At 44.2% G+C, this 17,255-nt stretch overlaps 1 protein-coding gene across 3 annotated transcripts in view; it reads left to right on the forward strand.

The window, feature by feature from the left end:
• The window catches only part of smyd3 (SET and MYND domain containing 3), a 737,952-nt gene that overhangs the window by 214,201 nt on the left and 506,496 nt on the right, over positions 1 to 17,255 (forward strand). For all 3 annotated transcript variants that reach the window (XM_068045419.1, XM_068045418.1, XM_068045420.1), the window contains one exon: positions 6,169 to 6,226. In XM_068045419.1, the coding sequence (XP_067901520.1) occupies positions 6,169 to 6,226 (58 nt within the window). The remainder of the gene's footprint in view (positions 1 to 6,168; positions 6,227 to 17,255) is intronic.

A 17,255-nucleotide genomic window follows, 5' to 3' on the forward strand; every position in this document is an offset into this window, starting at 1 on the left:
TCAGAAAGCCAAATAAGATCATAAGAACTAGGAGCAGGAGTAGGCCGTCCGGCCCCTCGAGCCTGCTCCGCCATTCAATAAGATCATGGTGATCTTTTCGTGGACTCGGATCCACTTACCCGCGCTCTCACCGTATCCCTTAATTCCTTTATTGTTCAAAAAAGATATCTACCTTCGCTTTAAAAACATTTACTGAAGAAGGGTCAACTACTTCACTGGGCAAGGAATTCCATAGATTAACAACCCTCTGGGTAAAGAAGTTCCTTCTTAATTCAGTCCTAAATCTGCTCCCTCTAATCTTGAGGCTATGCCCTCTTGTCCTAGCTTCACCTGCCAGTGGAAACATCCTCTCTACTTGTATCTTATCTATTCCCTTCATAATTCTATATGTTTCTATAAGATCCCTGCTCATTCTTCTGAATTCCAATGAATATAATCCCAATCTACTCAGTGTCACCTCATAAGCCAACCCCCTCAACGCCGGAATCAACCTAGTGAACCTCCTCTGCACCCTCTCCAGTGCCAGTACATCCTTTCTCAAGTAAGGAGACCAAAACTGCACACAGTACTCCAGGTGTGGCCTCACCAGTACCTTATACAGCTGCAACATAACCTCTCTGCTTTTAAACTCAATCCCTTTAGCAATGAAGGACAAAATTCCATTTGCCTTCCTAATTACTTGCTGTACCTGCAGACCAACCTTCTGCGATTCATGCACAAGGACACCCAGGTCCCTCTGCATAGCAGCATGCTGCAACTTTTTACCATTCAAGTAATAATCCTTTTTACTGTTACTCCTACCGAAATGAATGACTTCTCATTTATTAACATTGTATTCCATCTGCCAGACCTTTGCCCACTCACTCAATGTATCTATGTTCCTCTGCAAGGTTTCACAGTCATCTGCACACTTTGCTCTGCCACTCATCTTAGTGTCATCTGCAAACTTTGACACCCTACACGTGGTCCCCAACTCCAAATCATCTAATAAATTGTAAATAATTGCAGTCCCAACACCGATCCCTGAGGCACACCACTAGTGACTGATTGCCAACCAGAATAGCACTCATTTATCCCCACTCTCTGCTTCCTGTTAGTCAACCAATCCTCTATCCATGCTAATACTTTACCCCTAACGCCATGCATCCTTATCTTATGCAGCAGCCTCTTGTGCGGCCTCCTTGTCTCGAGAGACAATGGGTAAGCGCCTGGAGGTGGTCAGTGGTGTGTGGAGCAGCGCCTGGAGTGGCTATAAAGGCCAATTCTAGAGTGACAGGCTCTTCCACAGATGCTGCAGAGAAATTAGTTTGTCGGGGCTGTTACATAGTTGGCTCTCCTTGCGCCTCTGTCTTTTTTCCTGCCAACTACTAAGTCTCTTCGACTCGCCACACTTTAGCCCCGCCTTTATGGCTGCCCGCCAGCTCTGGCGAACGCTGGCAACTGACTCCCACGACTTGTGATCAATGTCACAGGACTTCATGTCGCGTTTGCAGACGTCTTTAAAGCGGAGACATGGACGGCCGGTGGGTCTGATACCAGTGGTGAGCTCGCTGTACAATGTGTCTTTGGGGATCCTGCCATCTTCCATGCGGCTCACATGGCCAAGCCATCTCAAGCGCCACTGACTCAGTAGTGTGTATAAGCTGGGGATGTTGGCCACCTCGAGGGCTTCTGTGTTGGAGATATGGTCCTGCCACCTAATGCCAAGTATTCTCCGGAGGCAGCGAAGATGGAATGAATTGAGACGTCGCTCTTGGCTGACATACGTTGTCCAGGCCTCGCTGCCATAGAGCAAGGTACTGAGGACACAGGCTTGATACACTCGGACTTTTGTGTTCCGTGTCAGTGCGCCATTTTCCCACACTCTCTTGGCCAGTCTGAACATAGCAGTAGAAGCCTTTCCCATGCGCTTGTTGATTTCTGCATCTAGAGACAGGTTACTGGTGATAGTTGAGCCTAGGTAGGTGAACTCTTGAACCACTTCCAGAGCGTGGTCGCCAATATTGATGGATGGAGCATTTCTGACATCCTGCCCCATGATGTTCGTTTTCTTGAGGCTGATGGTTAGGCCAAATTCATTGCAGGCAGCCGCAAACCTGTCGATGAGACTCTGCAGGCACTCTTCAGTGTGAGATGTTAAAGCAGCATCGTCAGCAAAGAGGAGTTCCCTGATGAGGACCTTCCGTACTTTGGACTTCGCTCTTAGACGGACAAGATTGAACAACCTGCCCCCTGATCTTGTGTGGAGGAAAATTCCTTCTTCAGAGGACTTGAATGCATGTGAAAGCAACAGGGAGAAGAAAATCCCAAAAAGTGTGGGTGCGAGAACACCGCCCTGTTTCACGCCACTCAGGATAGGAAAGGGCTCTGATGAGGAGCCACCATGTTGATTTGTGCCTTTCATATTGTCATGGAATGAGGTGATGATACTTAGTAGCTTTGGTGGACATCCGATCTTTTCTAGTAGTCTGAAGAGACCACGTCTGCTGACGAGGTCAAAGGCTTTGGTGAGATCAATGAAAGCAACGTAGAGGGGCATCTGTTGTTCGCGGCATTTCTCCTGTATCTGACGAAGGGAGAACAGCATGTCAACAGTCGATCTCTCTGCACGAAAGCCACGCTGTGCCTCAGGGTAGACGCGCTCAGCCAGCTTCTGGAGCCTGTTTAGAGCGACTCGAGCAAAGACTTTCCCCACTATGCTGAGCAGGGAGATTCCACGGTAGTTGTTGCAGTCACCGCGGTCACCTTTGTTTTTGTAGAGGGTAATGATATTGGCATCGCGCATGTCCTGGGGTACTGCTTTCTCGTCCCAGCACAGGCATAGCAGTTCATGTAGTGCTGAGAGTATAGTAGGCTTGGCCCTCTTGATTATTTCAGGGGTAATGCTGTCCTTCCCAGGGGCTTTTCCGCTGGCTAGAGAATCAATGGCATCACTGAGTTCCGATTTTGTTGGCTGTATGTCCAGCTCATCCATGACTGGTAGAGGCTGGGCTGCATTGAGGGAAGTCTCAGTGACAACAATCTCCCTGGAGTACAGTTCTAGGTAGTGCTCAACCCAGCGGTCCATTTGTTTGCGTTGGTCAGTGATTATGTCCCCTGATTTAGATTTGAGGGGGGCGATCTTCTTGATGGTTGGCCCAAAAGCTCTCTCAATGCCATCATACATTCCTCTGATGTTTCCGGTGTCTGAGGCCAGCTGAATATGACTGCATAGGTGTTGCCAGTAGTCGTTTGTGCAGCGCCTGGCTGTTCTTTGTGCAGTGCTTCTGGCTGCTTTAAGAGCTACAGATGTTAACTCACTGATCCGTAGCTTTAGGAGCTACGGATGCTAATTAGTACCACCAAAAGGTTAATGTTCCTCAAGGACAATTCAACCTCAATTATAATTGAGATGAGCTAAAAGCCCACCAACTATTTCTTGTTTGCAATGAAGTGACTGAAGCAGTTGTTTACTCTGTGTTCTGGGAAAATTCTATTGCTTCCTATCTATCCCATGCTAAGCGTGCCACTTTGGCTCATACTCACTTCTGAGTCAGAGTTTGATGGGTTCAAGCCTCACTCCAGGCTGATACTTGAGTGCAACACTGTGGAAGTGCAGCATTGTTCCAGGTGCCCTCCTTCAGATGATACAATAAATTGTGTCCATCTGTTCTGGTGCGTGCAGAAGATTCAAGATTCAAAGAGGATCATGGAGTTCGACCATGGTCACTCAGAACAGACCCTGGAACATAGAATGTCTCAATGCCCGATTCACAGATACGAAGGAGGTATCCAGTGATCTACTGGGTAACTCCTGATACAGTTAGCCGACTAAACCGCCTGAATGTAAATTTATAGCTATTGCTGTATATCTATGTAGTTCATCACTAAAACAAATCGGTAACTTGACCTCATGGCAGCCTTGCTGTGGCATATTTGCCTCCAAGACAAGAGTGACTGCACCTCAAACAGAATGAATTGTTTGTGAGAGGCTTTCGGATGTTCTATGGATGTGACTGGTGCGATATAAATGAAAATTCATCGTTCCGATTTGTGTGTTCTGATTAACCTGACCTGAAAATGGCAGATGGTGAAGTTGCTGCTCAACATTGCTCATTCTGGTGATTTTTGAATTTGACCATTGGGTCGGCAAGTGGAGCGAAATGAAATTATCTGGTATTTTCAAAATTAGATGATCACGTGCAGCATATGTTTCATTTTTGTTTCTGAAAATGGAGTAACTTGGCAGCACAATCGGTGCGCATGAGTTCGGTAGATTTTTTTTATTTGTTCATGGGATGTGGGTGTCACTGGCTCGGCCATCATTAATTGCCCATCCTAAATGCACTTGTGAAGGTGATGGTAGCTGCCGTCTTGAACCGCTGCAGTCCATGTGGGGTAGGTACACCCACATTGCTGTTAGGAAAGGAGTTCCAGCATTTTGACCCAGTGACAGTGAAGGAACGGCGATATAGTTCCAAGTCAGGATGGTGCGTGACTTGGAGGGGAACTTGCAGGTGGTGTTCCCATGTGTCTGCTGCCCTTGTCCTTCGAGGTGGTAGAGGTCGTGGGTTTGGAAGGTGCTGTTGAAGGAGACTTGGCGGGTTACTGATTGTTCGAGGTGACGCTGCCTTCAACATGTAGATGTACAATGCTGCTTGTGTGGTATTGTATAAAGAAACTTCTGAATAAATCTGTACAAAATATTGAGGAATAAATTTAAGATTATTTTGTGTGGACGCTGTTGTAAACCTGGAGCCTGCTGCAATATTTTTTTGTGTGAATGGTTTTATCGCGCTCAGATATACTTTGCCAAATTTTGGAAGAAGCAGCAAGTCGAGATGGTGTGTAAACACTCCCGAGAAGTTCATTGTTCGGTGCACCACATCTTCCGTTAGCATTCAAAGAAAGAAACAAAGATTTGCACTTAAAAAGCGCCTTTCATGTCCACAGGATGTCCCAAAGCACTTTTGAGACGTAGCCACTGTTGTAATGTAGGAAACGCAGCAGCCAATTTGCGCACAGCAAGCTCCCGCAAATTGCAATCATAGAATGGTTACAGAACAGAAGGAGGCCATCTGCCCCTAGAGCCCATTCTGGCTCTCTGCAAGAGCAATTTAGCTAGTCCTAGTGCTCCGCCCTTTCCCCGTAGCCCTGCCCATTTTTTCCCATGGGTGCTCATCAAAATTTCATTTTGAAGCTGCAATTGTTAATGACCAGCTTATTGGTCTTAGTGATATTGGTTGAGGGATACTGACAATATTCAGCGGGTTTTATGTACCAGTTCTGTGACGTGTTGAGAATCGAAGACTGAAAGATTCAAGTTTACACATTTTTTTAAACCAGTTTTAAAACATGAAAGTTGTGTTTTAAATTGGATAATATTACAATGAAAATGATCATTTTATCTTAAGTTCATGTACAGTCCTCATAATTGTTAGAATTTCTGCAGTAGAGTCGTACAGATCAGGCAGGTTCTGGGCTCGATACCAAGGCTGTGTGGAGGATGTTGATCTTTAGCCAGGGGACTGCAGGTGGTTTTTGAACTACTAGTTAAAGAAGGAAAAATAGGCTTGTGCTCCTGTTTGCTTGCTATCCAGCACTCTGTTTTACAAGAGTGCATGTGTGAATGTAAGAACGAAAGAAAGACTTGTATTTATATAGCGCTTCTCAAGACCTCAGGACATCCCTAAGCACTTTGCAGCCAGTGAGCTATTTTTGAAGGGTAGTCATTGTTGTAATGTAGGAAATATGACAGATAATTTGTCCACAGCAAGTTTCCACACACTGCATTGTGAGAATAATCTGTGTAAGTGATGTTAGTTGAGTGATGGACACTGGCCAGAAAGTGGAGAGATCGCTCCTGCTCCTCTTCGAAATAGTGAAATGGAATCTTTTATATCCACTTGAAAGGGCAGACGGGGTGTCAATTTAACAACTAATCCAAGAGCTCTCGGGAGAGAGGGCAAGTGTGAACGTGGCTGCAGCCTTCTCCCGTATTTGAGTTCTTGACTGACTACACTGTTGAGGCTCAAACATTAAGAGACATCCCAGAAGGTGCCTGTGCCACTACACCACAGCATGGAGATGGCGAGCCTTCAGGAGAATGGGGAGAACAGCGTTGGCGGGTGTGAGGGGGGGACATTCCTAATATTAGGATGTTTAAAGTGATCTATATTTGTTCCACAGTTGACTGGATCGCCCTGCTCATCAGAAGAGTTGTATTCTGTGTCAGACCTTCAGTCCAGTAAGTACTTGCTTTATGTCCTTTTGAGTAAAGCTGCATCAGTTGTGTCCTATTGGCCGCTAATTACCGTACTGGCGGGTGGATTCTCATCAGATTTTTACCAAAACGGTTCAAGTTTGGTAGTGTGTAAATAATTTTCCTGATTAGGTTTGGGGCTTTGGCTGTGTTTTGCAGCAGTACATTAATTATATATGCAGTGCTGTGCACTAATTGAAATACTAATAATGTGTCAAACCAGCATTCTGCCAACCACCCCCCTTCCATGCAAACCAAAATGGACGAGATGGTTGAAATTAGATAGTTCTTTGTCAGCAGGCTCCCCGTAGGTTAGCTGTAGTATATGTTGCATGTTGTGGCAGTCATACTGCTTGCTTGCTGAGCTCTGGCCATTTATGCTTTGGTTTAATTTCCGATGCAGCAGTCATCACTGTTGGGGCTGCTGCTGTTTAACTGCGCTTCTGTGTTTCCAAATCCTTCTGCAACTTGTTAATCAATGCATTGTTAATGGAACTGGTTAGTAGGTTGGGTTAGAGGGAGGCTTTGCTGCAGCACGGAGCACCCCCTGTCCATTAGAATGGGCAATGATTTATAGAAGTGTCTTGCATTCGCTATTCACACAAGCATTACTCATGGCTAATGCTGAGATAGTCATTAGTTAACTAAATACGTAGAGCGCACTGGATGGATGGGAGTGAATTGCAAAGCAGTAAGTCAGTTGATGGGCTCGGATAATTTTGTTTTTAAAAAATAAACTGGAGTCAAGTTAGAGTGGCTACTAAAGACGTAAACCCAGAACCGGGTTGTAAATCCTGCGCCGCTTATCCGGTGTGTGAGATGTTTTAATCGTCTGACTATGATGCACCTTTTGGGTGATGATGCAAAATAATACAGGTGTTGCTGGCTGTTCGCATCAGGGTGACATAAGATCTTGCAGAATATTTTGTTCTTTAGGAAGACGAATTGGAGGAGAAATCACTGTCTCGACCCTCACTATCCACTATGACAGAATGGCTACATTAGCTGGTGCTGATTCAGCAGGCTCTACTTGGTGAAATTGAAATTGGTTTCCAATCTACCTGTCCAGTCCAAGCATGTTCTTCAATTTCATTTGATTATCAGCAATTTTCTGACGAAAAAGCACAGGTAATTCTCGCTGGCGCTTTGGATTTTGTGCAGAGAATTGAGACAAGCACCTTGTTGACATGGGAATGAGCTGGATCAAGTTGAAATCTCCATCTCTGTGCTTGTCTGTGATTTTCTTGTGTTCTTTAGTCCCTTCAGTAAACATGTTGGTGGAACTCCTTCTTCGGAAAAAGAGCAAACAAATTCCTGACACACGTCCGAATTAGGCCATAATATATTTCATAACAACAACTTGCGTTTATATGGTGCCTTTAAAATGCTAACACTCCTCAGAAGGGTGATGGGATGTTTTATCAAACAAAATTTGACACTCAGCCACATATGGAGATATTAGGACAGGTGACCCAAAACATAAATAGCTAGGTTTTAAGGAGCATCTTAAAGGAAGAGAGAGAGTTGGAGAGGTTTAGGGAGGAAATTTCAGAGCTTGGGGCCAAGGCATGGCCATCAATGGTGGAGATGAAAATCAGGGATGCAGGGAGAGACCAGAATTGGAGGAGCACAGAGATCTTGGAGGGTTGTAGGCCTGGAGGAGGTTATAGAGAGGGAGGGGCAAGAGGCCATGGAGGGATTTAAAAACAAGGAAGAGGATTTTAAAATCGAGGTGTTGCAGAACCGGGAGCCAATGTCGGTCATTGACTGCAGGGACAATGGGTGAGTAGGACTTGCTGTGAGTTAGAGTATGTAGAGTATAGTTTTGGATACGCTCAAGTTTATGGAAGCTGGAAGACGGGAGGCCAGTCGGGGAGTATTGGAATAGTTGAATGTAGAGATAAGAGAAGGCATGGATCAGGGTTTCAGCAGCAGATGAGCTGAGGCAGGGGCAGAGATGGACGATATTAGAGGTGGAAATGCCAATCTAAGCATTGACCCAATGTCGAAGCATGAGTGCTTGCTTCTGACCTTGAAGTAAGTCCCGCTAAGAGATCTAATGATCTCTCTGTCGAGAATTTCACCTTGATCAGACTGCATTGGTGTTGCAACTGATTGCAGCGTTCATTACTGGGGAGTTCCAGCATGGAACTGCAGTGATGTCATCAACCTGTCCAAGCAGCCAATCACGTCAAAGGACTTTCACAGCCACCTCACTCCAGAATAGCAAAAGGAGTAAAAATAAAATCACTTTTTAAAAATTTTTACGTGGAGAAAATTAAAGATTGGAACATACACATAGGGTGAAGGTAGAAGCCAAAATATTGTGAAAAAACTTTTAATAAAATTATTTTAAAAAAAATTAATTTGAAAAAGCTACCAATTAATCATTTACGAGCACTCCACGAATATAAAATTATTTTTTCAGGGCCAGTTCTGTTATTCATCAAACTTTAATCAGATCACCCTTAAAAGCCCAATTAAACCTGATTGAACATGGTGTAACATTTTATGGGATTTCTAACAGCAATGTGAGAGCAGAAAAGGGGAAATTCTGGCCAGCTCTTGGGAAGGGTCCATAGTGCAGCCAATGTTGGAGCACCGAGTTGCAGGCCGTAACTTCAGGGTTTCCATGCCAATCTGTGTGTGCCCAACATTTATTTTTTTTAATTTTTTTATTTTTATTTAATTTAGAGATATAGCACTGAAACAGGCCCTTCGGCCCACTGAGTCTGTGCTGACCATCAACCACCCATTTTATACTAATCCTACATTAATCCCATATTCCCTGCCACATCCCCACAATTCTCCTACCACCTACCTACACTACGTGCAATTTGTAATGGCCAATTTACCTATCAACCTGCAAGTCTTTGGCTGTGGGAGGAAACCGGAGCACCCGGCGCAAATCCACGTGGTCACAGGGAGAACTTGCAAACTCCGCACAGGCAGTACCCAGAATCGAACCCGGGTCGCTGGAGCTGTGAGGCTGCGGTGCTAACCACTGCGCCACTGTGCCGCCCAAGTTAGCATCCAAGTTAACATCCCCAAATTGTGGTCAGTTTGAGGGGTAAAGACGGCGAGTGCTGACCATTCACAATCAACCACAACTCACCACAATTCAATAGTATTGAATTAATTGTGCAGAAAATGCTTTCGTAAGGCGATCTGAAAGCTGAACCAACACTAATTTATGCCTTTTTAAAAAAAAGTGTTAACTGTAATTGTCAGTGAATTTTGCTTTAAAGAAAAACATGACTGCATTTAACTGTGCTGCACCCATCAATATATTTTAATATAAGTTGAGTAATTGGAACTAATTGTGGATTTGATAGTGTGCATTCTGTGCTTTTCAGTCCATGACTGCACCATTTAAGAGCTCATAATTTGACAAATTTTAAAACACAGGATGTAAAGTTGAGAATACAGCAGCATTAAATACAACTAGAAGAACACTATGGAAATTTTCTTTAATTGGTCCAAATTTCTGTCTCATTCCTAGTTTCTGTGCAGTTTATTTTTCGATGATATTTGATATCAAGAAGGCACTATAAATACTGTAAATTTATGGTAATGACCATCTGGATCATGCTCCTGCTTACTTAACATCCTGAAGGACTTCAATTGTGATATGTCACCCATACTTACATGGGTTAGTTGACTGGCTGTAAACAGACTGACTTAATTCTTCCACAGCACATTCGGTATTCTCTAACTGTTTAGCAAGCTATCAGTTTCATGAACGATTCTTGCTGAGCGATTATAGCTGAGTATCTTGAACAGTAGGGCCCTCAAGGGTTTCTGTGAGGTGCTCTTTTGGTCAATGATAGCTCTGTGAGCACTTAGTCTGTTGTTTCTCGTTGGAGTTTCTCTTGAAAACGTTTATCTCGTGCTGCCATATGACTTCAAAGGTGTTGCCAACCATGTGGTGCTTCACCGTTGTTAACATGTGAGTCCTGACACTGAGTGTCAACAGGCTATTTGACTGGGTAGGGAGGTGGGAAAAGTTGGTAAGGGTCACATGATGGCCAATCTGATCCTTTCCCTTCCTGGCGTTTACACATGTACCACTTCCAACATGGATCATAGGAACAGCAGGAGGCCATTCAGCCCCTCGAGACTGTTCCGCCATTCCGTGAGATCATGGCTGATCTGTATCCTAACTCCATCCACCCGCCTTGGCTCCATACGGTTGGTATGACTAAGGAATGGGTAGTCCAGCAGATTTCCCTCTTGCCTTCACTCTCCCAGGGGTCCCGTTGACTATAGATGCATCTCCTTTTGCTGTCTTGACTATGGTTAACTCGTTCAATGTGCGGATCGAACCTGTGGTCTTCCTGATCGGTTTTGTTGTTGAACCTAAACTACTGACTACAGTAATGCCTAAGATAATGTCAAGATATTGGGTCCCATTCAACAACCTACTGGAGCTTCTCCCAAAAAAGGCAAATATCTTGTGCCCATCTTCCAGTTTTTGGAACAACCTCAAACAAAATGACGACTCTGTCCTTCCCTGTTCTGCACACTCTGATGGTTCATTTCAATAACACATTTTACCTGCATGTCACATGGTAATAAGGCCACTGATGTTGTTCTCTGCCTCACTTTAGCTGTGAACATGCCCACTTTTTCTTAACTATTGATCCATTTTGCTGACCATATCCTGCATCATAAATGTATCCTTCAAATTTGTTTCGGTGGGAAGTATAAGATCTTCCTGCCTGCAGAATTTCTTTCGATCCATGTCTCTGAACCCAGTTAAGAAACATGAACAGATCTGACTATCAATCAAGCAATACATTTAAGTGGCCACCTGCTTTTCTGCTTGAGGCCAGAGGAAGTAGTAAGATCGCAAATGTTGACAAATGAAGAAGCACCAAGCATGAAGCTAAGAGTTTGTGGTTGCTAATTACAAGACTTGAGGTCTGGCAGACCCTATGCCTTTTGAAGAGCTGAATGAAAACATTATTTTCCCTTCCTCATTTTAAGGTCCTGAAGACGATCATTGCACTGAGAGTGGGGTTGGAGAGGGAGAGTACTGGGGCATTGCTATGTGAAGGAAGTTATTCAATGTAGACTGGAATCATAAGCAACGGATGGGCTTATGAATGGAGGAAATCACAGATGAGAAGGAACTGAGTGGTAGAGAGTACAGGAAATCCCTAATTTAGTGGAAGCAGAATTCAGAGGTGGTATCGCCAACCACAGCTCAGATAACAATTTGAGAATAATAAGATCACCATGAATTTATCTTTGGTGTGAGGTCACATGATAACTTTGTATAGAATTACATGGTGTCAGATTCTATCAGAGGCTTTGAATGTACCCTAAGCAATACGAATTAGGAGCAGGAGTATTTTGATTGATGAGGGAAGGGCTGTCGATGTCATATACATGGACTTCAGTAAGGCGTTTGATAAGGTTCCCCATGGCAGGCTGATGGAGAAAGTGAAGGCGCATGGGGTCCAAGGTGTACTCGCTAGATGGATAAAGAACTGGCTGGGCAACAGGAGACCGAGAGTAGCAGTAGAAGGGAGTTTCTCAAAATGGAGACGTGTGACCAGTGGTGTTCCACAGGGATCCGTGCTGGGACCACTGTTGTTTGTGATATACATTAATGATTTGGAGGATAGTATAGGTGGACTGATTAGCAAGTTTGCAGACGACACGAAGATTGGTGGAGTAGCAGATAGTGAAGGGGACTGTCAGAGAATACAGCAGAATATAGATAGATTGGAGAGTTGGGCAGAGAAATGGCAGATGGAGTTCAATCAGGGCAAATGCGAGGTGATGCATTTTGGAAGATCCAATTCAAGAGTGAACTATACAGTAAATGGAAAAGTCCTGGGGAAAATTGATGTCCAGAGAGATTTGGGTGTTGAGGTCCACTGTTCCCTGAAGGTGGCAACGCAGGTAAATAGAGTGGTCAAGAAGGCATACGGCATGCTTTCCTTCATCGGACGGGGTATTGAGTACAAGAGTTGGCAGGTCATGTTACAGTTGTATAGGACTTTGGTTCGGCCACATTTGGAATACTGCGTGCAGTTCTGGTCGCCACATTACCAAAAGGATGTGGATGCTTTGGAGAGGGTGCAGAGGAGGTTCACCAGGATGTTGCCTGGTATGGAGGGCGCTAGCTATGAAGAGAGGTTGAGTAGATTAGGATTATTTTCATTAGAAAGACGGAGGTTGAGGGGGGACCTGATTGAGGTGTACAAAATCGTGAGAGGTATAGACAGGGTGGATAGCAAGAGGCTTTTTCCCAGAGTGGGGGATTCAATTACTAGAGGACACGAGTTCAAAGTGAAAGGGGAAAAGTTTAGGGGGGATATGCGTGGAAAGTTCTTTACGCAGAGGGTGGTGGGTGCCTGGAACGCGTTGCCAGCGGAGGTGGTAGATGCGGGCACGATGGCGTCTTTTAAGATGTATCTAGACAGATACATGAATGGGCAGGAAGAAAAGAGATACAGACCCTTAGAAAATAGGCGACATGTTTAGATAGAGGATCTGGATCGACGCAGGCTTGGAGGGCCGAAGGGCCTGTTCCTGTGCTGTAATTTTCTTTGTTCTTTGTTCTTTGAGTAGGCCACTCGGCCCCTCGAACTTGCTCCGCCATTCGATAAGATCATGGCTGATCTGATTGTCATGATCAATTGTTGCTTTTAAACACCTCAGTGAGAGTTCCATAGGTGTGTGCTACAGATGAGATCATCAGGAAAATGGCCATGTATAAAGCATGCTGATGATAATGGACTAAGCCAGAGCATTCAAGATGATGGCCAATTTGAACATTAACAACAGCTTACATAACATTAGAAGGTCCCAATGGATGGGTAGAAATTGGCAAGGTGAAGGAACTCCAGCAAAGTTCCAAGGAGAGAAAGGAATGGTGATAAATAAAAGAATAGGACAGAGGTATGCATCTTGAGTACAATATGGAGGCATAGTGTCCAGACCAGCGTCATCTTAGAATACATAGTGATGGAAACCACACCTGCCATATTAATTTTGTCATATGGAACACTACTTGAAACTTTTTGTTGGACATTGCAAAGAACTTGCTTTAAAAAACAGAACTGACCAGATGAAAGCATGGTTGCACATTTGCATTCTGAGAGACAGTTGATTAGAGAGACAATGGGAGTGCTCACTGTTTCAGTTAACAAGATTGGGCTGGGCAATCATGATCAACATTTTTTGCCTGTGTAAGAACCAGAACTCCACACCCCACCAAGTGTGACTGGAGAGCTTTGAGAATCAACAGCCCTCCCAGAAGATGCTCTTTCAGACCAAGTGATGGTCATATGACTTACCTGCTAGCCAGACTAGGGACTGTTTGAATTCTGCCTTCGACTGCAACTGAACTCAAAGAAGAAAGCAACTCCGTCTCTGTATCTCTCTCCAGTAAAGTCCCTGGAAAGCCACAGTGGCAGCGTAAGCCTCAAGACTACAGAACTTTACAGGCGACCACCGAGAAGACAATTAAAACCTCTCTTCAGCCTTTTAGTAACAGAGAAAAAGTCTGAAAGCGAGAACTCCAAGACCTTCAACCAAGGACTTTACAACAAAAACAAAAGACAGTAACTGAATTCCATTTATTGCCAACCCTACTTCAACACCCGCCCCCCCCCCAATTCTTTCTCTTTTTCACCCCCCCCACTTTATCTATTTGTGTGTGCCTCTCGTATGCATGCTAGCGTGGTTGCATCGCGTATTTTAGTAATTTTAACCGAGTTGGAGTGATAAGGCTAATAAACTTGCATCTTTCTTGTTTAAATCTAAGAAAACATGTCTGGTTCATTTGCAGTTACAATTAGAGAGCAGTGAGCAAGGATTCACTGAGGTGGTAAACTAAAAACACTGTTTTAAAAGATACGGCCAAATCAGGAAAGGGGCAAGAGGGGAGCCTGAGACCCCTTCCTCACCTGGTCATAACACAGATTGGAAAATCTGTCGACACTTAGCCAGGATAAAATTTGACGTCAGTCACAACAGTTGAGAAATGGAGGGACGATCTTCAGTAAAATGATCAAATGTTCAAGGCAGAGCAGAAGAGAGGGAAAGATATTTTGGCTTTTCTTTAAGGAGAGCTTGCAGTTGTACTGTCAAGACAGAAGAGAGATGTAAAAGTGGATCTATATAAAATTAATATAATACACCCTTGAAAATAAAACGGAGGAGTGGGGAGACAGCTGTTGATGATCTCTTTCAATAAAGTTTTATTTAGCAGCTATGATGGCAACATTTTGAATGCTGATAAAGGAAGCTTGGGATGCTTCGGAGCAATTGGAATACGAGAAGCAGTGAGCAGAATTTTTGAGAGTAGCAACAGAATGATGGACATGATTGAACTGAGTTGTGATGCCATGATTGGGAACTAAATATTCCAGGCAATAGCAACTTCAGAAGGGACTGGGAAATTGGGAATGAAGGAGGAATAGCAGCAATATTGATAAAATACACAATTACAGCAGTGGAAAGGATCTCTGTGATGGTGTTCAGGCAGTGGGAACACTATGGATAGAATGAAGGAACGACAATGGATGCAAGACTCGGGTGGGAGTTTACAGACCTTCTAACATTAATGTAGTGGGGGGAATGTATAAACCTAGAGATCAGGGAAACATGTATCAGAAACAATGTGATAATGTGAGATTTGAATTTACCTATTGACTGCAAGAAGCAGTTCAAGTAGTAAAGGCATTAAATTTCTAAACTCTATTCAGGGCAGTTTTCTGGACAATATGATTTAGAATTGACAGGAGAGCTGGGTCATACTGGTTTCGTGCTGAGTAACGAATGAGAATTACTTAACTAAGCGAACATCTTGCAATATTAACTGTAATATGATTGCATTTGATATTAAAATTGAGAGAGAGGGGAGAATCGCAAAGGAGGTTTTAAATTTACTAAGGCAAACTTCGAAGGGGTGAGAAGTAACTTGAGGACAGTAAACTGGGCTGAATTGTTAATGAGTAAACAACAAGAACAACTTGCATTTATATAGCACTTCCAACATAGTAAAACATCCCAAGGCACTTCACAGGAGCATAATTAAACACAATTTGACACCGAGCCACATTAGGTGAGATTACGACTAGTGACCGAAAGTTTGGTTAAAGATTTGGTAGCTTTTAAGGAGATTCTTGAGAGAAGCAGAGAGCTGGTTAAGGGGGATATTCCAGAGCTTAGAGCCCAGGCAGCTGAAGGCACGGCCGCCAGTGGTGGAGCAAATAAAATTGTGAATGTGAAAGAGGCCAGAAACGGAGGAGCACAGAGATCTCAGAGCGTGGTAGGGCCTGGAGGAGGTTATAATGCTTGGGAGAGGCCAGGCCATGGAGTTTGAGAATTTAAAAATCAAAGCATTGCTTGACAGGAAGCCATTGTAGATCAGTGGGTGATGGGTGACTAGGACATGGTGTGAGTTACGATATGGGCAGTGACGATATGGATAAGCTCACATTTACAGAGGGTGAAAGATGGGAGGCGGGCCAGGAGAACATTGGAAAAATGATGTCGAGAGATAAGAAAGGCATGGATAAGGGTTTCAGCAACAGATCAGCTGAAGCAGACGCAGAGGCGGCTGATGTCATGGAGGTAGAAGTAGGTGGTCTTGGCAATGGAGTAGACATGTGGCCAGACCCTCATCTCCGGATCATGTCGGACACCAACATTATGAACGGTCTGGATCAGCCTCAGTGACCAGGGAGAGAGGAATTGGTAGCTCGGGAACAGAGCTCGTGACAGGAACCGACGTCAATGGCTTCAGTCTTCCGAATATGTCGTTGGGAGAAGATTTCTGATCATCCAGTATGGGATGTTGGACGAGCAGCGTGACAAATCAGAGACACTGGAGAGGTCGAGAGATGTGGTGGTGAGGTAGAGCTGGGTGGTGTCAGCATACATGTGAAATCTGATGTGTTTTCAGATGATGTCACTGAGGGGCAGCATGTGGATGAGAAATAGGAGAGGGCGAAGGATAGATCCTTGGGGAACTCTAGACGTAACGGTATGAAAACAGAAAAAGAAGCCATTGCAGGTGATTTTCTGGGCTACAACTAGTGGGAAATATTCAAAGAAGTCTTTGGTCCAGGACAAAGCCAGTCTACACCCCGAAAAGGCAAAAGCTCCACTTGTGCAGTTAATCAGTCATGGTCAACAAGTGAGGTAAGCGGTAGTATAAGCTAAAAGAAAAAGCTCCCACACATGCAAGGTAAAGTGGAAGACCAGAGTTATAGAAAATGATGGGACATAAATGAGAGATGCAAAGAGAAGTATGTTTTTTAAAAAAAAAAGTCTTGCAAGGAATACCAAAACTCACAGTGAAAGTTTTCATAAAAAGATTGGTAAAAGGAAATGGGGCGGCACAGTGGTGCAGTGGTTAGCACCACAGCCTCACAGCTCCAGCCACCCGGGTTCAATTCTGGGTACTGCCTGTGCAGAGTTTGCAAGTTCTCCCTGTGACCGCGTGGGTTTCCGCCGGGTGCTCGGGTTTCCTCCCACAGCCAAAGACTTGTAGGTTGCTAGGTAAATTGGCCATTATAAATTGCCCCTAGTGTAGGTAGGTGGTAGGAGAATTGAGGGAAGGTGGGGATTAATGTAGGATTAGTAGAAGTGGGTGGTTGTTGGTCACAGACTAAGTGGGCTGAAGGGCCTTTTTCAGTGCTGTATCTCTCTATGACTCTATATGTGCACCCATTGAAGTGGGTGTTTCCACGTGGTGGGTCCACCCAGCTGGAGACCCATGGGTCCAACTTCTGTAAGACAATGTGATCTGCCCAAAGCTAAACAGTGCTCTCATGATAATCAGACACAGCAAAAGTAACAAAGTTCCACAAACGAAGAAAAGATACAGAATACACAATTCTGGAAACACTTTGTTTGTGGCATGCCCAGCATCAGGTACACTGAAATCTGATGACCTGGTGGCATAAACTTGGCAAATTTCTGCTTTCATCTTCTGTTAATTCTCACTGGCAATTTCTCTCGGGTTTTTGAATTCACTTATCCGTTT

The sequence above is a fragment of the Heterodontus francisci genome, chromosome 13 (genome assembly GCF_036365525.1).
Source record: "Heterodontus francisci isolate sHetFra1 chromosome 13, sHetFra1.hap1, whole genome shotgun sequence".
Lineage (NCBI taxonomy): Eukaryota > Metazoa > Chordata > Chondrichthyes > Heterodontiformes > Heterodontidae > Heterodontus > Heterodontus francisci.